This window comes from Poecilia mexicana, unplaced genomic scaffold (assembly GCF_051168715.1).
Source record: "Poecilia mexicana isolate PSO_F unplaced genomic scaffold, ASM5116871v1 scaffold_1, whole genome shotgun sequence".
NCBI classification, from domain to species: Eukaryota; Metazoa; Chordata; class Actinopteri; order Cyprinodontiformes; family Poeciliidae; genus Poecilia; species Poecilia mexicana.
Window position 1 is genome coordinate 11583096 of NW_028263370.1, and position 19530 is coordinate 11602625.

Consider the following 19530-nt stretch of genomic DNA (forward strand, 5'->3'; position numbering starts at 1 on the left):
TTTGGTGTTAATTGGTGTTAAAGCAGCACATGTAAAGCAGGAGGATAAAAGCACAGGGATTTTAAACACTGCGCTCTGAGGTTATTTATTCAAAGGGGAGAAGAAATGAAACACAATTTCTGCCTCCAAACTTTAGTTTCGTCATCGTCCTACTTCTTCTCTTCGATTTGTGCGTTCGGGTCCAGTTGGACTCACCATGCAAGCTGCCTGCACGGCTTCGGACACGCTTCCGGCATTGGGCTCACACCAGAAGACGTGGCAGTCGAAGCGATGGCCGCCAGCGTCCATGATGAAGGCAAACGAGTGCACGTCACGGCCGACGCCCATGAAAGACAGGAAGCGAACGCGGCACTCCACCAGCACCTCCTCTTCATCCTGGTCAGAAATATGGGTGAGAGATTCATCAAAAACATTTGATTTGAATAAGACATGAGCACAACCACTGGACCGAGTCGTGCACTTCAACGGCCGAATATATTTATTCAGAAGTTCTCTGACCGTCTTTCACTTTATGTGCAGATTCACAAAGAAATTAGCTGCTGATTAGAATCTGATGATTCAATAAACTGAAAATGTTCAACATTTCTCAGGGGTGAGCACACCATCTGCTGAAATACAGTCCTCAGTGGCATGGAGGGATGAAAAGTGAAGCCTGTCTATTTTCAAAATCAATGAGGTGTTCACAATAAAGTCAGAGTTTCAATATAATATGTGGAGGATTATAACTGCTTTGTAATAACTTTTTATTAGGCTTTTACCCTACATTAAGCTCATAGCTGAGGAGGATTTTAGTACCCAAGATCAATAAGTGCAGGGAAGAAGTTTGGCGAATGTGAAAAGCAACAAGAGAAGTGACAAAAACATGGGTTACAAACGTGTTTTATACTTTCTTTACAATGCATTATCTTTTAGAGACCTGTCTGTCTTGCAAGAAAGCAAGCAAGAGCAAGACTCCAGGTGATAACTTTGTTGAACAAAGCGCAGCAAAGTTTTCCTGATTGAACCTTTGTAGTATTTAACCTCTGTCATCGAATAGGCTTCATTTGAAATGTAGCTAGCCTTTAGGAAATCTCAAAGTTCAAGGGTGTTCCCTAAAGGCCACTAGCACTACTGCAAGCGCAGAAAAACTTGTTCTCAATTACTCGTGGCTAAAAGAACAAAGTTCTTGTTTGCAAAAACATTCATGAACCCAGGAAGCTTCCCTTCTCTTGATTGGAACACAAGAGACAGGTTCTGCCTCACAAACAAGCTGTAAGAACTTAAAAACCAGGAACAGAATGACAGTACTTTGTTCTTGCAGCTTTGGGAGAGACAGCTAATTCCTCTGATCTTGCAAAGTATTTATTGGCCTTAATCTGTAGCAGAAACACGTCATATTACCATAAGCTGTTGGAAAGGTACATAAATCCTAAAGTAGTGAGCGCTAACAGCTAGTTAGACCTCATTAACTCAGCAACGGCTACATCTTATTGCAAGCCTAATCTGTTTGCAGTCTGAGCAAACGACAAAAGATTAAAAAAAAAACTCAGCAGCGCGAGAAAGTGTCTAACTTGTCTAAGAAGGCGTTTTCTATTTAAGAAAAAAAAAAAGCAGCAGAGAAAGAAAACAGGAGAGTTTAGCGGTAGCAGTCAACCAGCAGATGTCTGACCTTGTCTTTGCTGATGGTCACAGTGGCATCTGCCACATTAAGGGCCACAGGAGTCCAGTCTTCTCTGTTGGAAGAGCCAATCAGACTGTCGATGGCTCCGTTCAGTATGTCCATGCCTGGAAAAGAGAATATTATAGCAAATCAAACAAGATTCACAAATGAAATCACATTTGCACCGCATGTAACACTGCAGGGAAATTTTGAACTGCATTTGCAGGCACATATGAGTGCGTTACACCGACCTATTGGTCTGGCCACGGGCATCATGCCCAGGTAGAGGACCTGAAACTTCTGAACCAGCTCCGTCTTTGGTGTGGGAAACTCTGCTGGGGAAAATTCATCACGACATTAACAACAGCTTGGAGCAACAGGAAGTGTTTTACAATGTAGTGCATTAAATTGCACCTTTTCCCACTTCAACATTAGGATCTCATGTTTCTGCTGCGATATATTTCAGTGTCAAAACCAGGCTAGAGGTGAAACGACATCACATGACCCAATTCAAACTCAGCACTGCTCTCAAGCAGGGTTTGTTGAGTTTTATTTAATTAGATGAAATAAAAAGCTTCAGTATAAAGTTCTTGTAAATTAAGTATTATAAACAAATATTTACTGGAAAAAAGGTGGTAATTCACATTTCTGTCGATATCAAACTGTCAGGAACAGGCAATCAGAGCCAAAGAGGAGGGTGTTAGCGATGCCAATCACACTCGTGTACGTGCGCATGAGTGTTGCTCACACCCTTCGTGTCGTTCCAGCTCATAATTGCGGGTTTGCTGCAGAGTCCCCAAATTCTGAGAAAGGGATTTGTAAGTTGTTCAAATTTTGCAGTGTTCTCAGAACTCCCAATGCAGCTTTAATGGGAATTTTCAGTGCACTGATACTTGTGAAACCAGTTATTTTTGTAAAAGTAACAACTGTTTACATTTGTATGTACTGAACAAATGTACTAAAATTAAAAGGTTGGGTTTTTCTAACTTTTTCTGAGAGAAATTATGCTACCTTAATAAAAGATTCAGGGTTTGGGGGGTTTTAGACATTTTTAAACCGTTGCCAACGGTTGCCAACAAATGTGTTTGATGAAATGACATGAAAGACTTTCTCCTTCATCTGTCTTGGAAATGCGACAGTGTAAAGAGGAGATGATGCAACACCGAGTCATTATGCTTGTGCACTGGAGCCGAAGCCCTTAAAACCTGCAAGGCGTTTGTAGTTCTGGTAAAGAAACCGGATGGGAGCGAGGAAGGACGCTGCTGGGTGGTAAATACATTAGAGTTTAAATGTGTTTACTTTTTTTTTATCGTAATTGTTTTTCTGTTGTTTTTTTAATTATTTATTTAGGGAATACAAATGCATTCACCAAATAATGGGCAGCCAATGAATTCTATTTAATTAAATAGTAATCAACACTTCTGCCAACAGTAGAGCTTAACACAGCATAACCAAAGCAAAGCTTTGTACCCACAGACATAAACGTGTTAGAGCCACATCAGTGGCGTTTAATGACTCCAACATGACTTGTATTTCTAGCTGCTCTTATGCTCCTGGTAAAAAAAACATGCCGCTTTAGCAAAGAATGTTACTCTGAAACATTCACTGTGCTCCCACACTGCCCCAAAGGTGATAACATTTACTGTTTCGTGTGTCTTGCAGAATTCGTCGTCTCTCCACACACACGCACGCACACACACACACACACACACACACACACACACACAGAGAGGCTGGATATGTTGATGAAGCGCACCTTGTAAAGGGAGGTCCAGCCCTGCCTGCATCCTGTCCTGGAGTGAACCTCCTGCCATGGCTTTGGCATTCTTTCGCTCCGTCATTATCTACGGAAAAGAAAGGATTTTCACACCGAGGCGGAAACGCGCACACATACACAGGAAGAAAAGGAAAGAGGTAATAATGTGTGTGAAAGTGGATGAGAACAGGACAAGGAGGGGGATGAAAACAATTACACGAAAGAGCGCTGAGACTGTCATGCTGTTTACCCAATGAACACGGGGAAAATTAAACAGGTCACAGTTTAAAACTAAAAAGATAAAAGCTTTTCCTCCTGCGCTACAGTTTAAAGAAGTAACGCAACAGAACCAAACAGCTCAGAGAGAGAGAATCAGTCACACTTTTTTACTCTTCTATACATCTAAAACACCAGACCTGCGAGTGCAAACGTCTTTAATCAGGAGTTCGTCAGATCAGCGGAGCAGCTCAATTGGCCCTGCAGTGACCAGTTTGGATATTTTCCAATGTTATACATTAGATATATTTTACTTCCCTTTCCACATCTTGAGAAAAAAAAAAAACTCCCCACATTGCTCGCTTCACCACTGCTTCTCTCCCCACAATCCTGCAGTGCATCACTAACACACACCCCATGACCCGCCTCCTCATCTTCCCCTCCAGAAACAATCAGCAACAAGCAGGAACCAAATATGACATCGTCAATGTGGAGTAATTAGTAGTGATGACATTTTACAATAAGACTTAATGCATAAGTGGCCATTTTTTCATATCAACCTCACTGTTATCACCCTATCACTTGTATTAAAGCACCTGAAGCCACTGGTGAGGTTGGAAAATCTGCATTTCATCATCCACATGGGGATACCTTTTAGTAATATACTCCATGTTTGGTTTCAATGCACTGAGTTGGGAGTTTACAATAAATTGGAACAACCAAGTCCCAGATGAACCTATAAAATGTTGCTGTTTCTACTGTGAACTGAACTCGGCTCCAAATAAGATCATAAACATGACTAACATGACATTTAAAGAGCCCCTGCAGGCTACGAATTAAAGCTTCAACTCTGCAAATGTTTTATTGGAACAAACAAACATCTATTAATCCCACATTTGTAGCAGAAACGGTAAAAACCAACAACAGTTCAATTATTAGTATTCTGGCGCCGTTTTAAAATTGATCTATATTCACAAGAAGAACCGCACAGAGTACAGGACGCCTCCTGATGATTGTGTTTGGGTAGAAGAAACAACAAGGATTGCCAAACAACCTGAGCAAAGATAAAAAAAACAAAAAAAAAAAAAACAAGTACATATATTGTAAAATAATAATGATGAGGTAAAACTGAAATCTTGCCAACATCATTTGGCAGGCAGTCGCATCACAGAACGAAGGTGGTGTTCAGTTCGGCATTTCAGTGGTTTCCTGTGTGTGTGTGTGTGTGTGTGTGTTAATAGTGGGGCGCACCGGGCGTTCGGCTTTAGGAGTCTCATTATTCAAGTCGACTATGATTTTGCAGCATCCTGCGGCTGGAACAACTCACCCTGGAGCAGATCTCGTGCAGGCTTGTGGCGATGGCTTTGGCCGGCGTGTCACAGCGGAACACATGACATTTCAGGATCCTGGTGTTTTTGTCCCGCGCCACGTATGCAAAGTCCCTGAAAAACAAGACAAGTTGCGGTTTAACAGCGACACGTCTGGTCGCACAGACGAGAGCTGCGATGCAGACACGTTCACACACACACACAACTTTTTTAGAAAACCCTGTTTTCCTATAGGAGGAGGCTGTAGGACAAAACTGAAGGAGTTTGTCTTTCAGTATACTGAAAGACAAACTCCTTTGTCTTTCAGTATACTGAAAGACAAACTCCTTCAGTGGCCAAACAGGTTCTATCACAATTTCTCTGTATCTTGGTCAATCAACTCTGACGAGGTTTGATGAACCTGGTTTGTTCCCTAATGTTCTCTAACAAACCACTGAGGACATCAGATCTCAAACAGCTGGACAACAACTAACAAGGTGACATCTGAAGATAACAGGCTGCACTTTTGTTTAAGGTTATCAGAGTCAATTTGAATACAGATGCAAGTCACGCTAATCAAATGTGAGCGAGTTCATGAGGCATAAATGTTTTTATCATGTCCTGGAAAAAAACTTGAGGACGATTGTGGACCAGTCTCAAGCGTGGTGATTCAAAATTCAAAACACACAGAGCCCATGGTCTCTTTAAGCCAATATCCACACACATTCAAGCATTCCTGTGTGTCTGCACATCCAATAAAAAAAAAAAAAAAAAAAAAAGATTGTAGCCCCACACAAGGACACAGGAGGTCAACCTGTGTATTTGCGGAGGGCGATACAGGATATCAAAAGCTACAGTGGAAATCAGGAAAAAATGAGATACAGAGGAAATTAAACAATAAAAACTAACAGATATGACAGAGGAGGGATTGTTTATGGGAGGAAGGAATGTGTTTACCTCTCTCTGTGTCCAAGGAAGCATGAGAGGAAAGGAGGACAGTTAGCAGAGAAATGGAAAAAAAAAAAACACACACAACAATTGACTCCAGCAGTGGGAGAAACAAGCTGCAAACAGCCAGGCTAACACAGATATCTTATTACATTTCAGCCAGTCACTTCTCATCTTGTTTGCAGCTGAAAAGTTTTAGAAAAAAACACACAAAAAACCAAAAGAGTTTACTCAGAAGATTGTTAAAAACAGATATCCAAAGAGCTAGTTGGTCACAGAGGTGATAAAACAGCTACAGGCCTTCACAGCAGTGAGAGAATCAGAGGGACGAATGAACAGAACCGTCCCTTGCAGCAGAGGAACCGCTATCACAGAGGCACTGACAAATCAGTTGTCGGGCTTAATCGGCCCGGACGGCTGACCAACCAGTGAACACTTTAAAATTTTATGTTTTTCTCGACTGTGCATAAGGGCTCCAGCCCACCACACACCGTGCAGGACTCGGATATGTCACACCGCCTGTGCTCCACATTACAAAATCTTACCATCAACTCCTGTCTCACCACATGATTGAGCTGTAGGGGAATTTTGTCAGAAAGGTTCGAGAGACATTTGAGCCCAACACTAAATAGACGGAAAGTTTCAGACGCTAATGTGCTGATTAGCAGAGGCAGACACTACAAAGGAGGGAAAGGAGACGGCAGTGGAAGCGTTCACGGTTGGACAAAAGAGAACTGAAGCCGAAGTGTTCAGTCACACTGTGTGATTTTTGTTTTTAATACAGCCACTGAATAAATTTTGTGAAGAAAGATTTTGCTTCGGAGAGCCAATAATATCACAGTGTAAGCCAGGCTTAAGTCCTAAAAACAACAATACTCCATGTGGACACTGTTACTGAGTTAAGAAGTCCCTAGGTGAGTTATTTTCTTTAGTGTCATTGAGATGTTTAAAATGAAGTCAGGAGAACCAAGGAGCTGTACAAAGACCTTGTAAATTAATCAATCAGGTTGCTGGACAAAGAGAGCAAGACATTTAGCTGCAAACAAGAAGGCTTAATGAAGTCCAGATAAAAGTGTTGAGTAGTTTATTTTGAGCTTTAAAGCTCATTCTGTTATGGAACATGCTGTTTTTGAAAATGTTAGCAGAAATTTGGAAATCTCAGTTATGGTAAGGACCTATACTCTTGAAAGACAAAGAGACTGCAGTGTTAGTGATGCTAGCTGAGCTAAGTGCTAATCCGAGTCACAAAAGAACATTTAAATCTTAAACTCCAATCATTTTGTCATTATTTTTAAAAACGGTAAAACCGTGTTTTATAGCAACTCTCGTCACATACACAGCTTCTGATCAAGTAATTATTGAACACTGACTTTAACCTAGAAAAATTACATTGCAATGCTGTTTCTTATAGCTTTGTATATAAAAAAATTGACATCAGAAATTAGCCAGTAAAACTTAAAAGTCTTAAGTTAATGTACAAACTACATGGGCAAACTTTTTATGAACCTTAGTACTGATTGCAATAAATATTTGATAAGCTTTGATGTCACATTTTTTACTATTAATGAGAAAAAATGAGGTGCATTTTTCCTCCTTAAAAGGAGAAAAAATTTTCTCTTTTCAACTAAGAAAAGAAAAGAACATTTAAAAATCTACAGATTTACATTATACATTCAGGCATTTCAGTCGATCTATTCAGTCCCTCGCAACAAAGCACACGGGCCCACTTCACTTGAGTTTCTTCAAAATCGCAATAAGCACGCATCAGATCAAAAGATGCAAACGCAAATCCGAAGCATCAGATTAGAAAACTCTCAAATTTGAGGTTTTTCCACTTTTTTTTTTTGCAAACGCAACAGATCAGAAAATGATGGAATCAAATATACTCACAGAGGTCTGTTTTCTTCTCTCAGCGCGTAATCCTGAAAACTGGAGTGTCTCTACACACTCGCACCGATTCTCAGTGATGCTGCAGGCTCCTGCACTGCCTTTAACCTGTCCGATCCACACCCTGGTAGAACTAACTAAACCTCCTCCTCTCTGGCAGCTTTTTCTCTCTCTCTCTCCCGTCGGTTCCCTCACCATGCCGCCCCCTCCTCCTTTTGCTGCAGCTGAGCTGCTCTCACTGCTTTGACACTCCTGACTGTTGATGTGCAAAAGACTCGCGTTAATGTCATTAGACGGAGTGATTTTAGGTCAGTTCAGTTGTTCTGGAGGATTTCAGATCGAATAACGAGGTGCAGTCATGTGTGAAGTGATTGTAAAGGAATTCCCACCCACTCCAGTCTACATCATCCTTTAAGCTGGGATTTTTTTTTGTTTTTTTTTTTGGTTTTGCTTGAAGCAGTGAACAGCTCCCCCTAATGGTCACAGAGATGCAGCATCGCTGCGAAAGGTGATGGCAAATGGACGGAAGGTGTAGTAGTGCTTTTTAATATCCTTTCTGAATGAACGTTGGCGAAGAGCCTCCTTAAAATATTCCTTTCATTAATTAATCTAGCTTCATCATCAATCATGAACTCCATCCGGTCCTCATGACCTTTTACTGAGACGGGAGAGTCGAGAGAATTATCAAAGAATTAAATGTTACATTAAAAAAAAAGAAAAAAGCGAGCACAGAAAATAAATGCCAACAGACAAATGAAAGGTAACTTGCACCACTGCATCTTAAGCCCAAATTACTACTGGAGTAAAGAAGGACAAGAAAGTAGAACTGCAACTGACCTGCCATTGTCCCGACCAACACCCCAGACCCGGATACTGGCAATGGGCTGGGAATGAAGCACGCTGCGGTCCATTGGGTCGACCAGGTTCAACATGTTGTTCTCCAGCACCAAGTACATATCCTTCCCCTACGCACAAAAACACACACACACCACACACACAAATGAATAAATCACTCACATATCAGAACAGACAGTCCTAACTTCCTGCTGCTGTATCAGAAACATTTATGTACCCGTCTAATAAATACAGTGTTCCTACACACTGCTGACACAAGTTTCTAGATTTCCTTCCTGCATTTACATAACACATCCTGGGCATGTGATGTGGGTAGAAACCATTTTTACTCTAAACCCAAGACTAAAAACCAGAAGGTTCCCCGTAAGATCTCACACTTCCTGTCTCTGATAATCAAAGCCGCTCACAGATGAACAACAAGTCACATCTTAAAGTCAGTGTTTGTTTTGCTACTTCAGATAACGTTGATAGTTTTTTTTTTATTATTATTATTGCTTAGTTGTTAATCTTCAACTATGAAAAGCGATGAGGTTTGTCTTTAGATGTGCTGCACTGCATGTGTTACTTTGGTAACTTTATTTCAAACCTTTTGCTGTTCTGCATTCGACCAGACTCATTTTAAGGACCGTAAGTCAACCCTAATATGAAGCTTCATTCAAATCAAGGTTGAAATACGTCTGTAACTACGTCTTTCTGTAAGCTCTGACTGAGCCTACAGAGGAGACGTGGCAGAACCGTTGTAGACTAACAGAGTAGAATGGTTGCAGATATTCACAACTGGTCGAACTGCGGTCGTCAAAACAAAGTCAAAGCAGACCTTCAAAGTGCTGCTTGGATGCAATATTTGCAATACATTCAAAATTCTGCTTTTCAACACTGCATTTTGTCATTTGGATGAACCTCTGCTGTGTCTTGTCCTGTCACCTGATAGTAGATCTTAGAGAATAAGATTCTAAAATGTACAAGCAGTCGTTTGGTACATTGTGCTCGTGTAAAAGAAAGAAGTGTGTCGAAAATCAGAGCTAATCACAATTGATACTGCAATATTCAGTGATATTGCAATCTAATGAATTCCTAATTGTGCAACCATAAACAGCTGGGTGCGTGACCCAACCAGCCAAGCCTTGTACCCACAACTAGGTGTATGCAACACTCCATAAATACAGGATGATCAGAGTGACTGTCGCTCAGTAAATCTTGTCTTGTGATCATTGAAATAAAGTCATGTGAACTTTTAAAAGAAGAAGTTTGACTTAATTTCCACCTCTACATCTGGGGGCTTTGCCTGTAAGAGAATATGTTGCTATATGATCTTAATGAGTGTGTGTGTGAGTACATGTCCAGCTATCCTATTGAGGATCCTTTCTGGCATATTTACTAAACCAAGTGGGTCTTATCTGGACCACAGCCCAGTCCTAATCTGATGTACCCCATTGTGTAGGGTTAGTGGTTACGTTTAGCAGCATGATGTGGATTAGGTTTTGGTTAATCTTAGGTTTAGAAATAGATTAATATTGGTTAGGTTTGGGGGAAATGTCTGGATTAGGCATAAATGCAGTAACTAAAATGATTGCAAGTCAATACAAAGTTCCAATATGGGTAGAAATATGAACCTGTGTGTGCGTGTGCGTGTGTGTGTGTGTGTGTGTGTGTGTGTGCATTCCTAGGTCTCTAAATAAATTATTCCCTCCTAAAATAGGGGATGGATATAAAGGGCTATCAAAAGGGAGAAGCAGCTCTCTACCGCCGTGTCCTGTCAGTTCACATTAAATAAATCCACAGCACAGCGAGCAGCAAAAACCCCTCTTACTCTCTTCTTTCTCCTCACACCCACAAACCCATTGCTGTCATCTTGTTTCCTTTTTACTTTATACTAATCTTTCTTTCTTTTTTTTTTTACAGAGACTTCTTACCTCCAAACTATTTTATTTTAATCATTTAGAAAATATTTTATATACTCAAGACAAAGTTAGATATGGTGCGCAGCGTCCCTCACCTCGCCCCAGATGCCGACGGTGTCCCGTATGTCGTTCTTGCAGTAGGACAGCTGTCGGATGCAGTTGTTGACGGCTACGCTGCTCTTCCCGGGGGCCAGGTCCTCCTCGGCCATCTCCACCCAACCCAAAGAGCGCACCGCAAAACACTGCAAACAAAAGCAGAACATGAGCGAGTTACGCAATCGGCTTTCAGAGATGCATGATGATGAAACGCATACGACATGTTTGTTTTACCAACGGTCGTGGGTTTTAAAGCTTTCTATACCGCTGTTTACTCCAAAGTAAACATAGAACGCGCGGAGAAAATCATGGACGTGACTCACAAAGAGAGGGTGAGAGTCGAGTTACAGAGATTAAAGACACTTTTAGAATAATCAAAGTAAATGTGGAGTTCATTACCTTGACTTTGATAGAAGCAGCTACAAAATACTGGAGTGAGCTTTAATTTCTGATTGCTACCACATTACACTAATTTAGCTTAATACCACCAGGCTAAACAACCGTTTCAATCTACAATAAATCTATCCAGTAATCCAGCCAAATATTGAGTTCACATTAGCCTCGCTGAATTGGACTGCAGACGAGTCAGCATACTAATAATCCAGTTGCAAAATAAATCAACCGGACGATGGAACTGTTTTTCAATTAACCTTAAAGCCTAAAGGCTTCATCATCTGGATTTGAATGTTTTTAAGACCACAGCAGGAAACCCACAGATGTGCAACAAGAAATCATCCACTAGGGGGCAGTATTGCCCAGCTAGACAACTGCAGAAGACAGAAAGACATTAAATACCTTCTGTATTCGAATAGGCTGCAGACATTATTTAAATGATTTTCTTATCACAGCTTTATTCTCTTAAAAACAACATTCGGTGTAACTTTTTATTTTACCCATTTTTAACTGCTTCAGGTATTTTTCATGTCCAAGAAGAAATAAAAAAACTACTTTAGAACTATTTGGAATCCTGAAAAAAAAAAAAAAAAAAAAAAAAAAATATATATATATATATATATATATATATATATATATAAATAAAACAGAGAATACTTTCATGGCAAGATGTCATAATATATTGAGAATGACCTCTATATGGTTGAGTCGTTACAATGAAAACAAAACAAGAATGCAAAGCTACCAAACAATTTAGAATCTTCATAACATGGATGCAAATTGATAATAAACACACATGAAGTCACAGGAATTCCTAACCTTAGCTTCTGGGTCACTGTTTACACTGCTGGACTCATTTTCCTCTGTGGTTGGACGATTCCTGAGAAGAAGGAAAAGATGTCAGCTAAAATAAAAACCTACATAAGATGAAGGACAGAAGAGCGCACATCAACAAAGGCTCAGTCTAATATTTAAATTTATGGGGTTTATTTTTAACACCTGATGCCAAGGAAGTCTTTGGACCACCTGAATGATGGTTGGCAAAATACTTACAGTAATAAAGCAATATAGTGTATATATAGTAATAAAAAAAAGTGGATAGCAGTGATATGATTCTAAATGCTTTTAACAGTCATTGAAATAAAATTTGCTACAAGTTTACAATCATTTCACCTGAGCTTGAGAGAAGCGTAGCGAAGCGTGGCGCCCTCAAACTCCTTCAGACTGGGGTCAGGGTTCACGGTGGCCGCCTGCAGGTCCTGATGCACAGAAGTAAAAAAAAAAAAAAAACATCAAATTGATTAAAACAGTCCAAACAAACATCACTAACCTACTTTACACCTTAAAAGCTAAGCTTTTAATAATGAATGGCAAAGTCATGACACCTGTTGACGAAGTGCTTCGTCTTTATATACAGCCGAGGTTTAAAAAATAAAATAAAATAAAAAATGTTATTAATACTGTTATTGGATGGCCAAATCTTCAGGCAGTGGCATAAATGCTGTGGTCAGTTCAGTAAACTTTCTGGAAAACTGTCGAAATGTTCACTACTGTTTGACAGTAGTCAGACCTGATCATTTTACCACAATCTGTTACTTAAAGCCCTAGACTTTAGAGAGGGTGTACTTTCTTTCCTCATTACAACAAGAGTTCATTAAATGGATGATTTAAATCCCTGTGGGTGTTGGACCGAAGAGATACAAACGTTATAAAAACCAAAATGCAAACATCTTCAAGTCGCTCAGCATGTAACAGCATGCATCCATGGCCCTTTGGTAAATGAGAGAAGTGGTTGCACAGTACAGCATGACATGCTACAATGAGAAACGCTAATCATTGGCTACACACAAGTTCACATTTTCTATGTGCAAACACATTTATAGCTGCGCAATTAGGATGAAAAGATGAGCATTTTTTAATCACGAGTAAAAAACCAAAGCAAAAAGAAAAAACAAAAACAGCTAAAAGTGTTACTGCAGCCAGATAACGTATCCTGGAATGAGGTGACGTTAATGATGAAGCATCAGCCACGCATGCTGCTGCCCAAGCAGTGAAATTCAAACGTGGGAGGGGCAGGACAGATGAGGAGCAGAAGTCACCAGCGTTGGGTGCGTAATACTTGCCTTCCACACTTCACTATCAATTTTTCCTCCAAATTCACTCCACACCTGCTTCTACACAAAGCATTAAGACACAAACACAGATAGCGTTGGTTTGACACATGGAAGTTAGACGAGCAAGAGGAGGAGGAGGAGGAATAAATTCAGTCGAAAGTCATGTGAAATAGTAATCGACAGTAAATACAACCGGGCATTAGGGGGAAGTCTTTTTTTTCCCCACAGAGGTCCGGCTTCATTTGGCAAACTTTTTTCCCTTATAAATGAAACCATCTTTTGAAAATGGCTTTTTGAAATTAATCTGGTATATCTGCCTGATATTCAAATTCGATTGACGATCTTAAAGATTTAAGGGTGACACACAAAACAAAAAGAAATGAGCTTTGTAGTGATTTTCCTCTGCACTGAACATTCACATCTAAAGAAGGCATAAATATATAGCTGCTTAATGTTTACATTTACTTAAAGTGAAGGCGCTAACCACTGGTAGTACATAGATCACCCACCAGTGGGCATAAGACAAGTATAGAACTAGATACAGTAGATCTGCTGGTGAAGAGGTAGAGGTCTCTGAAATATGCTAAAAAAATGTTTTTTTTTTAGCATATTTCAGGAGCGCAATAATGGTGTCAGTATTCTCTAATTATTGTGCTACTTTGTAGCATTTTACCTCAACCCTAATAATAAACTATTGTTTAATATAATACACACAGTTACAGAATATGCCTGTGACCGTTTAGGAAGGTTAACCTTCAAGAAACATTTAGATCAGTGAAAGCGTCCTTTTGTTATTTTGAGGCCAATCACTTCAGAATGCATACAGAACCACTTTGTGTCAAAATAAGAATATGGAGTACTTCAAATAAAGTCTCTTACGAGTTTTTATGCTGTGTCTGAAGCAAAAATAATGCAAAATCATACACTTGTAAAAGGAATCAATTGCCTCGTTTTTGCCACAAACAAACTGTTAATTACCGAGGGTACAGGACGAGCTACAGATTTATTCTCCTACCTTGTCTTCATCTTCATGACATTGAGAATGATTTTCTTGATCGGGCGTCTCCTGTAAGGACGTGGAACGAGGCTAAAAAGGGAAAGAAAAAGAGAAATTCAATAAAATCTGGAACATAGTGAACAGGATTCTATGTCAGTTTTCATTGACAAAGTGACAAAGACTCCAGCCGGCGTGGCGGTCGCTCTGAACGGACTGACGTGCCAGAATCTCATTTGAGCACATCCATCCGTCAACATTTATCCATTCTCCCTGGATCGATTTTTTATCTAGACGTTGCTGCTCTCTTATCAGCCTCCTTTCCTCTCTTCGCTTTACTCCATCATTCACCATGATCAACCAACTGATTGTCGCAGCGCGGCCGCGTTCGACGCGTGAAACTTCAGGCCCACAGTTTCAGTAAAGAATGGGAAACCGTAATAAATGTACGCAGTGTTCTTTGCAGGTATCCAAACTGCTTCTAATTTCTAACATTTTGTTGAATTGCAACCACAAACGTCCACGTCACAGACAAAACGTGATACATGTGTTTTCAGATTTTTCTGACAGCTAAAAATCTAGAAAGTCTACTCCGATGCCACTAAATAAAGTCTTTCAGTGATTAATTCTGCAGACTTGATTTTCTATTCTATGTCATCAACCTTCTAACAACTGCGGTCAATTTAAATAAATAAACTATTAAAAGAAAGCTGGAAGAAGTCATATTTTCAGTTTTCCACAAGAAATGTGAAGGACACAGGGTTGGATGAGACTGGGCTTTAACTCTGAACCGAACTTTGACTAAACCATCCCCACCTTAATGGTTAATTAGTGCTGGGAGCCACAAAACCTGTGGCAAGATATGATAATCAATGTTCTCCATCTAATACGACCGATTTCGAGTTGTTTTATAAATATATGCATTTACAAAACGCATAAAAATGACAGTGAGAATATTCTCAATGACAAGGAGACTTTGATTGTTTGTCCAAGTACAAATTAACAGATGGTCTAATACTTACAAAGTAGCAGCTGTTGACAAATCCACATGTAGGGAGAGTGGACTCATGACTGGACAGCGGCTCCACTGAGCTGTCGGAGGTCGTGCTTCCCGAACGAGTCGACGCCCTGAAGAAGATCTCCGTCTGGCATGACATTGTGTTTTAAAAGAAAATTATTTATCATATTAAGAAAAACAGCAAGTACAACATACATGTCGTCTATCAGGACTTTTTTCTTGGGTCCCAATCTCAGAAAACGTCAAAAACTCATCTAATCATCTCAGTATAAAATACCACATGTGAAAATATTTTTTTTCCTTACAAAATAGATTTGGATTTAGAAATCATAAACCGATTTCAAAACCGTATCAACGATTCAGCAGACTCATAAAACAACAAAAACAACCAAGTTCAGCTCATGTCCTCTCACCTCGTGGTCGGGAGTGGCCAGGGGGCTCGGGGAGCCCTGGGAGTGTTTACGCGGCACAGGGGCCGTGGGGTCAGCCAGGGCCGGGGCCTCGTTCTGCCCGGGTGGAGGTGGACGGGCGGAGGGCCGCTCCCACTGGGTGGTGCCTGTAGGAATGTGCCAGTAGTAGATACCGGCCATGTCTGTGATCTTCTTCCATCCTGGGGGCAAGTCGGGATCGGTCTGGAACGACTGCTCACTCCAGATATCTGCAGAGAGATTAAAGCATTGAAGTAAGATGTGCAGGTCCTTCACATGCTTTTCAGACAGTATTCACAAGCCCTTACGTCCGTTTCAAAACTAAATTCTGAAGTCAATTTCCACAACGTGTAGAAAACCAGAAAACAATTTGCTGCTTAACTGAAATAATCTACGTCAAACACCAAAAAAAAAAAAAAAAAAGACAAATTCACAAAAAACCACACTGGTACGACTGACTGCACAGAAAGTTGCTCTTCTGAACGATCCAGCTGCTCTCTGAGCTGAAGGAACGGCTGTCCAGGATTACAAAACCACTCTGCAGCTGTCTATTAAATAAGCCATGTCTCCATGTTCTCAAGCAACACAGACAAATCTTGTTGACACAATTATGCAACACACACACACACACACACACACACACACACACACACACACACACACACACACACACACACACACACACACACACACACACACACACACACACACACACACACACACACACACACACACACACACAATGGTCCAGACCTATTTAGAGAAGTGATCATACAGGCAGAAACAGAACAGAACACAAAAAGTACAACCGGACAAACACTGGGCTCAGTTTTAAAACAATAAAGAGATACATTTGAAACGCACTAGTAAAAGAATAGCATACATATAAAGACATATCATTACTTAATGAGTCTTCTTCTTCTCGGAAGTTTAGATTCATTCATTGGTTTTATTCTTTGTTTTCTTTTCTTTTTTCTTTTTTTTAAATAAACGATATCAAGTCAAACGCTACGCCTAAAGTACCCATCATCAAATGTGGGAACAGGCAGACTCTGAGCAGCAACATCCCAAAAAACATGGATGTTTCTACTATCTGACTAATTCAAGTTGTATTAGATTATTAAATCATGGACACTCTTAAGGAGGAGCTCAATTTTAGAAAAGAGATCAGAAGTAAAAGACACTTTTGAGGGAAACAACTAAACAAGCTGGCAACATGAGCTCTGTAAGTATTCAGCTCCAGCTTCCACTTTGTCACATTAAAACCTTGAACCTCACTGTGTTTTGCAGCAATTGTATGTTAGCCCAAAGCACAGAAATAACCAACTGTGATGCAGAAAGTAAATAATACATTTCTTTCCAAATGTTTTGCAGTTGAAAATCAGCAAAAGTGTGGTATGATTTTTGTACTTATTGCCCCTCTGAAACTCTAAAACCCTGAAATCAAGCGTAAAGCCTCGTTGTCTTTCAACGCTACCCACATCTATCCTCTGTATGACTCAGGCGGGAACATGATGTTTAAAATGATCTTTCCTCCATTGTGCGCTCGGTTGAAGCTTGGAGGAAACACTGAAGGTGAGAATGTAAATCGTCGCACGCAGGAGCCCAATGAGGCCGAGAAGTGTTTGTTTTAAAACGGCACCGACTGTCTAAAAACATCTGAGTTCGCTCATCCGCTGTGAGCGACAAAGACAAAACGTCCTCTAGAGGCGCGTTTCCACTTTGGGTTCCCGGAGGATTTCACTGCAGAACTTAACTTCCCAAAACCGTTTTGCCTCCCTTTGCTGATTGTTCCTTTTATTCTGTAATGCAATTACAACATTAAGCTTGCAGGAAAGAGGAAAAGATAGGACAACTTCCAGCGAAATCACAATCGGATATGAAATTACAATTTATGACTATTTTGTTTTGATTAAGCTCTGAATCAGAAGAAAACGGCTTTAATTCACGGGAATTTTGTCTTAAATAACCAAACCCTGTGAGACGAAGCCTGTCTAAACATTAACCACTCACAAACATGCAGCAGCCGTTGCGCCATTCAAACTTAAAATTGATGTGTAATCAACAAACCTTAGCAGTTATTGCTTTAATCTGGATCTCAGAGCATATTCTAATTTCACTGCTTAAAATCTCATAAAGGCTTTGACGAGCGCGCAACCCTTTCTATGTTCATAGATCTCTACTGAGATTGGTGAATTCGATCGTCATAGTTAAATACAAACTCTGTAAAACACAGCAACGTTCAGCATCTGTGGCTGGGTTTAGAGGTTGTGTTTGCAAATAAAAATACTTATTTAAACTGTTTGCGGTATTTCTTGAAGCTGAAGCCCGTCTCAGCTAGCAGAAGGCAACATCTGCTCACAGAGCAGTTGACCGTAGCCGTAATTTACGGGGCAGTAAGACGTTTAGAGGAAGAGCAAGCCGCGCAGTTACCGAAAACACACTCGCACACACTTCGCCAGAGAAGCACGCACATTCACGGAACCACTGACCGCATGTTTGTGTGCAGAAAGTGGAGTTTGCAGATAAAGTAGTAAAAAGAAAAGGACGCCAGGCTGCAAAGCAGGTTCTAGCAACTCATAAAGGTGATATAAGCTCTGAAGGACTGGCCAGCTGGAACAAGTGTGTGTGTGTGTGTGTGTGTGTGTGACTGTTGTGATTGCAAAGTAATCTTAAAGTGCTGATAATGCTGATGAAACATGTTGCCATGACAGCAGGCCATATGTTATCATTATGACTTGGTCTATCCTGATTGAGATGAAACTGTAAAACATGTGCTTACACACACACACACACACACACACACACACACACACACACACACACACACACACACACACTCCAAACAGAGTTACAAAGACATCCAATTATAATATCCAAGGAAACAGAATTCACTTAAAAGAAAATGCAAATATTTAATGTCCTCAAAAAATGTATGCCACATTTTATCATGTTAATGATAAACTTTACCTTTTTTATTCCCCATAAAGTCACAGACACAATGGAGAAGTGAAGTGGAAGATAAATGACACATACAGTGTGGTGGATTTTGCGTTTAGTCCATAATATAAATTCACAAGACGCTCAAAATTTTTCATTTTCATTTTTTGTTATTTTTTTTCTCAAAAGATTTCTACTTCATTTGCCTAATATTAGGACTTTATTCTGGTAATATTAAAACTTTATTCTTGTGTGACTGTGTTCTTGCAATATTACGACTGCATTTTCATAATTAATAAAAATAAAATATCTTAGCCTGGCCCCAATATTCCATCAACAGAGTTGACTTGAATACAAAGTCCAAATAAATAGAAGCTGTAAAACAAATGGTAGGCACTGGGCCCATTGATGGAAAATAAATCCAGCTTTTAAAAAAAAAAAATCACATTTTCAAATCTGATTAATCAATAACATCGATTTATCGCCATGCCCTATAAAAAACGTCCACCGGGTACACCGGGTACGAATAGTTTTGCAGGAAACGGCATGTTGACGACACAAGGTGCTGCCCTAGACTCCAGCGTCTTCCAGAGCAAGGAACTGCAGAGCAGTTTCTGCTGGGAGATGGAGTTCTATAAGCCGAGGGGAAAAAAAATAGGTCAAAGCGAATGAGGCTTCAACGGAGAGAGGCTGACTGTCTGGGGTGATCAGGAGGAAGGACTGTGAAAGAACTCAGGCCAGCGTGAGACGAGTGGAAACAGATTACACCATGACGACACAGAAAGGAGGAAACACTGTTGGAGAAAATGTGAGGAGAGCTGAGGCTGTTTCGAATCTTTGGAGGCTTTATCGCGGATCAACACCATCGGCGGCGGTCTCAGCAAACGCTGTGGGAGCCGAGGGACGACTTAGCATGCATGCGATGATGCGCGCTGCTGTTGAAGTGCACTTAGGATGTTGATTTAAAAAAAAAAAAAAAAAAGCCACACATGAGCAACAGAGGCACTAGCCTGTGACAGCCCCCAGTTATTACGCAGT

General features: G+C 40.3%; 1 protein-coding gene across 2 annotated transcripts in view; it reads right to left on the reverse strand.

Moving 5' to 3' along the window:
• Positions 1-19530, reverse strand: part of apbb2b (amyloid beta precursor protein binding family B member 2b) — a 53712-nt gene that overhangs the window by 5249 nt on the left and 28933 nt on the right. Inside the window, exons 5-17 of one of the 2 annotated variants that reach the window (XM_088004459.1) lie at positions 15538-15782; positions 15129-15251; positions 14128-14199; positions 13122-13172; positions 12172-12257; positions 11818-11878; positions 10605-10751; positions 8591-8718; positions 4939-5053; positions 3396-3483; positions 1891-1971; positions 1649-1764; positions 196-375 (exon numbers count right to left, since the gene is read on the reverse strand). In XM_088004459.1, the coding sequence (XP_087860585.1) occupies positions 196-375; positions 1649-1764; positions 1891-1971; positions 3396-3483; positions 4939-5053; positions 8591-8718; positions 10605-10751; positions 11818-11878; positions 12172-12257; positions 13122-13172; positions 14128-14199; positions 15129-15251; positions 15538-15782 (1493 nt within the window). The remainder of the gene's footprint in view (positions 1-195; positions 376-1648; positions 1765-1890; positions 1972-3395; positions 3484-4938; positions 5054-8590; positions 8719-10604; positions 10752-11817; positions 11879-12171; positions 12258-13121; positions 13173-14127; positions 14200-15128; positions 15252-15537; positions 15783-19530) is intronic. The other variant, XM_088004457.1, reaches the window with a different exon arrangement.